Below are 3,583 nucleotides of genomic sequence, written 5' to 3' on the forward strand. Positions count from 1 at the left end.
ATTAATATCTTATTACTAGGTAACTAGAATGATAAAGGAATGTGAAGTGTACTGCTTGATCAATTTTATTTTGTTCATTCCTTAAAACTAACACAAAATACCAATATTGTTTATAAAAGAAATAAAAAAAAAATTATATAAAATTAAATTGCATGGATTTAAATATGTACAACTGGGTAATCAATCATACTGTACATACATCAATGTGATTTTTGCTGTTGCTTATATGCAACTAGTTTCTCAATTCTAGGCTTTGTGTTGGCCAGAGCCACCCTCATATCATGAAGCAACCCAATTTGAAGTCGGTTCCGGGCAGTTGTTTTGATTTGGAGCATGGTGGAAAAAGCCTTTTCACAGAGGTAGGTAGTTGGAAATGGGATGATCATTTCCAGCGCTGCCTTTGCTAATCCGGGGTATGCTACCAACTGATCACACCAGAAACCTGACAGCGGTAGTGTGCGAAATTTTGTTTGACAACCCTGGTTCACCTGCAGATCAATAAGCTCCTCCTTTAGGTTATCATCATCATCCATATCTGCCAAGAAGGGCTGCTGTATCCATTCTGGAAATGAATGATCCATGGGAAAGTATTGTGCCATAGTGGTCTCTAGGAGTGAAAGGTGGGCAACAATATTTTCTACAAGCATTGGCTGGATTGTCTTGTCTCCATGTTTTTCATCCAGGATAGGAAAGCTTCCCACATTTCCTCCCTGGATTCGACGCTTCCACAGTGATATTTTCTTCTTGGAGGCTTCTACCTTCTCTGTACAATCAATGTTATTAGCAAACATGCCTTGCATGGACAAGTTGAGATCATTCAGATGACCGAAAATGTCTGCCAGGTAGGAGAGGGAGAGAATGTAAATTTCGTCCTCAAAATTTTCAGCAAAATCACTCTGATACTCTCGGAGAAATATTGCAATCTCATCAGCGAGCTCTGCAATACGTGCCAGCATTTTTCCGCGGGAGAGCCATCGCACTTCAGTGTGGAAGAGAAGCACCTGATGTTCACTTCCCATCTCCTCACAAAATAACTTGAACACTCTGTGGTTTAAAGCACGTCCCCGGATGTAATTGACAACTTTAACACAGACGGACAGAACTTCTTTGAAATGAGATGGCAATGTCTTTACCACCAAAGCATGGCGATGGAGTACACAGTGCTTCGTAATGATATCTGGTACCCTCTCCTTCACTAGAGCAGCAAAGCCAGACTTATTCCCCAGCATGGCTGGGGCACCATCTGTGCAGACTGATCCTACCTTCTCCCACTTGATCTGATGCTTCTGAAAGAATTCGTCCAAGAGTCGGAATACATCTGCTGCTTTAGTCGTTGTCTGCAAAGCCAAACAGAAGAGGAATTCATCTTTAATCTCACCATCTTTGATGTAATGGGTATACACAATCAGTTGACTTTGGTTGGAAACATCAGTTGCTTCATCCAACTGCAGACTAATGCGGGTAGGACTTGCTTGAATCTCCTCTACAATTTGGTCCAAAATGTCACAACTCATATCTTCAACTCTTCCTCCAATGACTTTATTGGACAAAAGCACATCCTTCATCTTCTTGGCTGCCTCTGTTCCCAAAATTAACTCAACCATCCGAATGGTGCATGGCTTAATCCAATTTTCTGGAGCCGAATGCGAAGCCTTGGCCCTAATGCACTGGTATGCCACTTCATATGAAGCTTGTAGAAGGGGTTTTTGCACTGGCTTGAATCCAAGTTGGGGTAGTGTACCTTTCTTTTCATATCTAGCCCTCTTCGCCTGCAAGGCCTCGAGAGACTGTTCATGTTCTGTGGTTGGATGCTTCAACTGGTGGTCTCGGAGTCTAGCAGGCTTCAAATTTGAGTTGCAAATGATAAAATGGCAAGTCATACACTGTGCCCGGTCTGGTCCTCCCTTATCGTCCAGGAATGCAGTGAAACCATATTTGACATATTCATCACTCCATTTGCGTGTCTTCGGCATGGCAGATTCACATAAACCTGCAAATGAATGAAGAGAAGGATTCTAGCAAAAAAGCAACAATGAAACTTTTATAAATGACATTAAGAAATAAAGAAACAGACTCAGATTATCATCAAAACATAATGCTATTAACAGTTAGCCTCTCCACTACTACTGCCCTCCCAACGGTAATCTAATTAAAAAAAAATAGAGCATAGCTTCCCCATCTTTCTATAATTATATCGATTTCACTATGGGTGGCGGGTTTGGGAGGGGTATAGTATTAGATGGGGTTGCGGGAGGAGAAATAAGAAGATATGGGAGAAAGGAAAGCAGAGTACAAAATATATATTTGACAAGAAGAAAGCAGCAAGTTTCTATGAAAAAAAAAATGTTGGAAATAGGGTTTAGGGTTGCCATATGTCCTGATTTTCTCAGACATGTCCTGGATTTAGGTGTCAAAATCATGGCCCGAGGGGACCACACATATAGTAGTAGCTCTTACAAACTGCATTTTTTTACCACTCTGGAAGGTGGGGGGGGGGGGTGTTCAAGAGGGAACCGTCCGGTATTTTGTCTGTTCAGATATGGCAACTCTAAAAGAGACTGCTTATTGGCCTAAACTAGTGAAAGGAAATCTGATTACTCAATTTTAAGGTATTTTTAGCTAAAGTTGAAACCCTGCATGTGGTGTGTATGTTCCAAATGTGTGTATACATGGAAAACTTGTAAAGAATAAACGTGTGTGTGTGTGTACCTACATACTGATGGCTAAATTCTCTTATTATTATTATTCAATTCTTGCACACTTATACTTCTTACTTTTGACCAGAAACTATCACGGAAAAGGTCGACAATTAATTTCAGATAAAGAATCAACATAAAACAACCAGATAACTGTAATATATCTAATTCAAGAAAAATACTAAGCGAAATGACAACATGCACACTGATTCAAAACATAGCCTACCCAAGCGCTACGAAGCCACTCGCCTTCGATACCAGGGTTCCAAGATTTTAGTCTTTCAATACTTTAGTATTGAAAAACGTCATCACTTCTTTTACAGATAATTATATGAAGCGACACATTGGAGAGAGAGAGAGAGAGAGAGAGAGAGAGAGAGAGAGAGAGAGAGAGAGAGAGAGAGAGAGAGAGAGAGAGAGAGAGAGTATACTTTCCAATGGACTTACCAGTATTACTGGAAATAAAAGATAGTCTTAGATATGGCGACAAAACTCAAATATGTAGGAGCTGTACTGCTCTGTTACACTGCTACTGAACAACTACAGTGCTACTCTCTGGCTGTTACTAGTCCCACAGTCTCGCCGCTCTCATATCAGATACAAACAAGTACCGAACGTGTACTGCAGAACTGGTCACGCCTTGCTAGGAAGTGATATTTTAACGTCGTGTGTGTATCGCTTCCCAGCACCCCCAATAATTGATTTCAGTACCCCCAGGGGGTGCTAGCACCCCAGGTTGGGAAACGCTGCACTAGAGAGTCATGGGGTCCTTTGAAAGGCCAGACAGTACTACATTGGATCCTTCTCTCTGGTTGCAGGTCACTTCCCCTTTACCTACACACTCCGAATAGCCTGGCCTGTTCTTTACAGATTCTCCTCTGTTCTCA

The 3,583-nt window shown here is 41.3% G+C and overlaps 1 protein-coding gene across 1 annotated transcript in view; it reads right to left on the minus strand.

Annotated features, from left to right (window-relative positions):
• Positions 1-200: 200 nt before the first annotated feature.
• Positions 201-3,583, minus strand: part of LOC137659772 (protein FAM200C-like) — a 34,517-nt gene continuing 31,134 nt past the window's right edge. Inside the window, exons 6-7 of the mRNA XM_068394574.1 lie at positions 3,144-3,151; positions 201-1,990 (exon numbers count right to left, since the gene is read on the minus strand). Coding sequence (XP_068250675.1) covers positions 201-1,990; positions 3,144-3,151 — 1,798 coding nt within the window. The remainder of the gene's footprint in view (positions 1,991-3,143; positions 3,152-3,583) is intronic.

This window comes from Palaemon carinicauda, chromosome 20 (genome assembly GCF_036898095.1).
Source record: "Palaemon carinicauda isolate YSFRI2023 chromosome 20, ASM3689809v2, whole genome shotgun sequence".
Classification (NCBI taxonomy): Eukaryota; Metazoa; Arthropoda; class Malacostraca; order Decapoda; family Palaemonidae; genus Palaemon; species Palaemon carinicauda.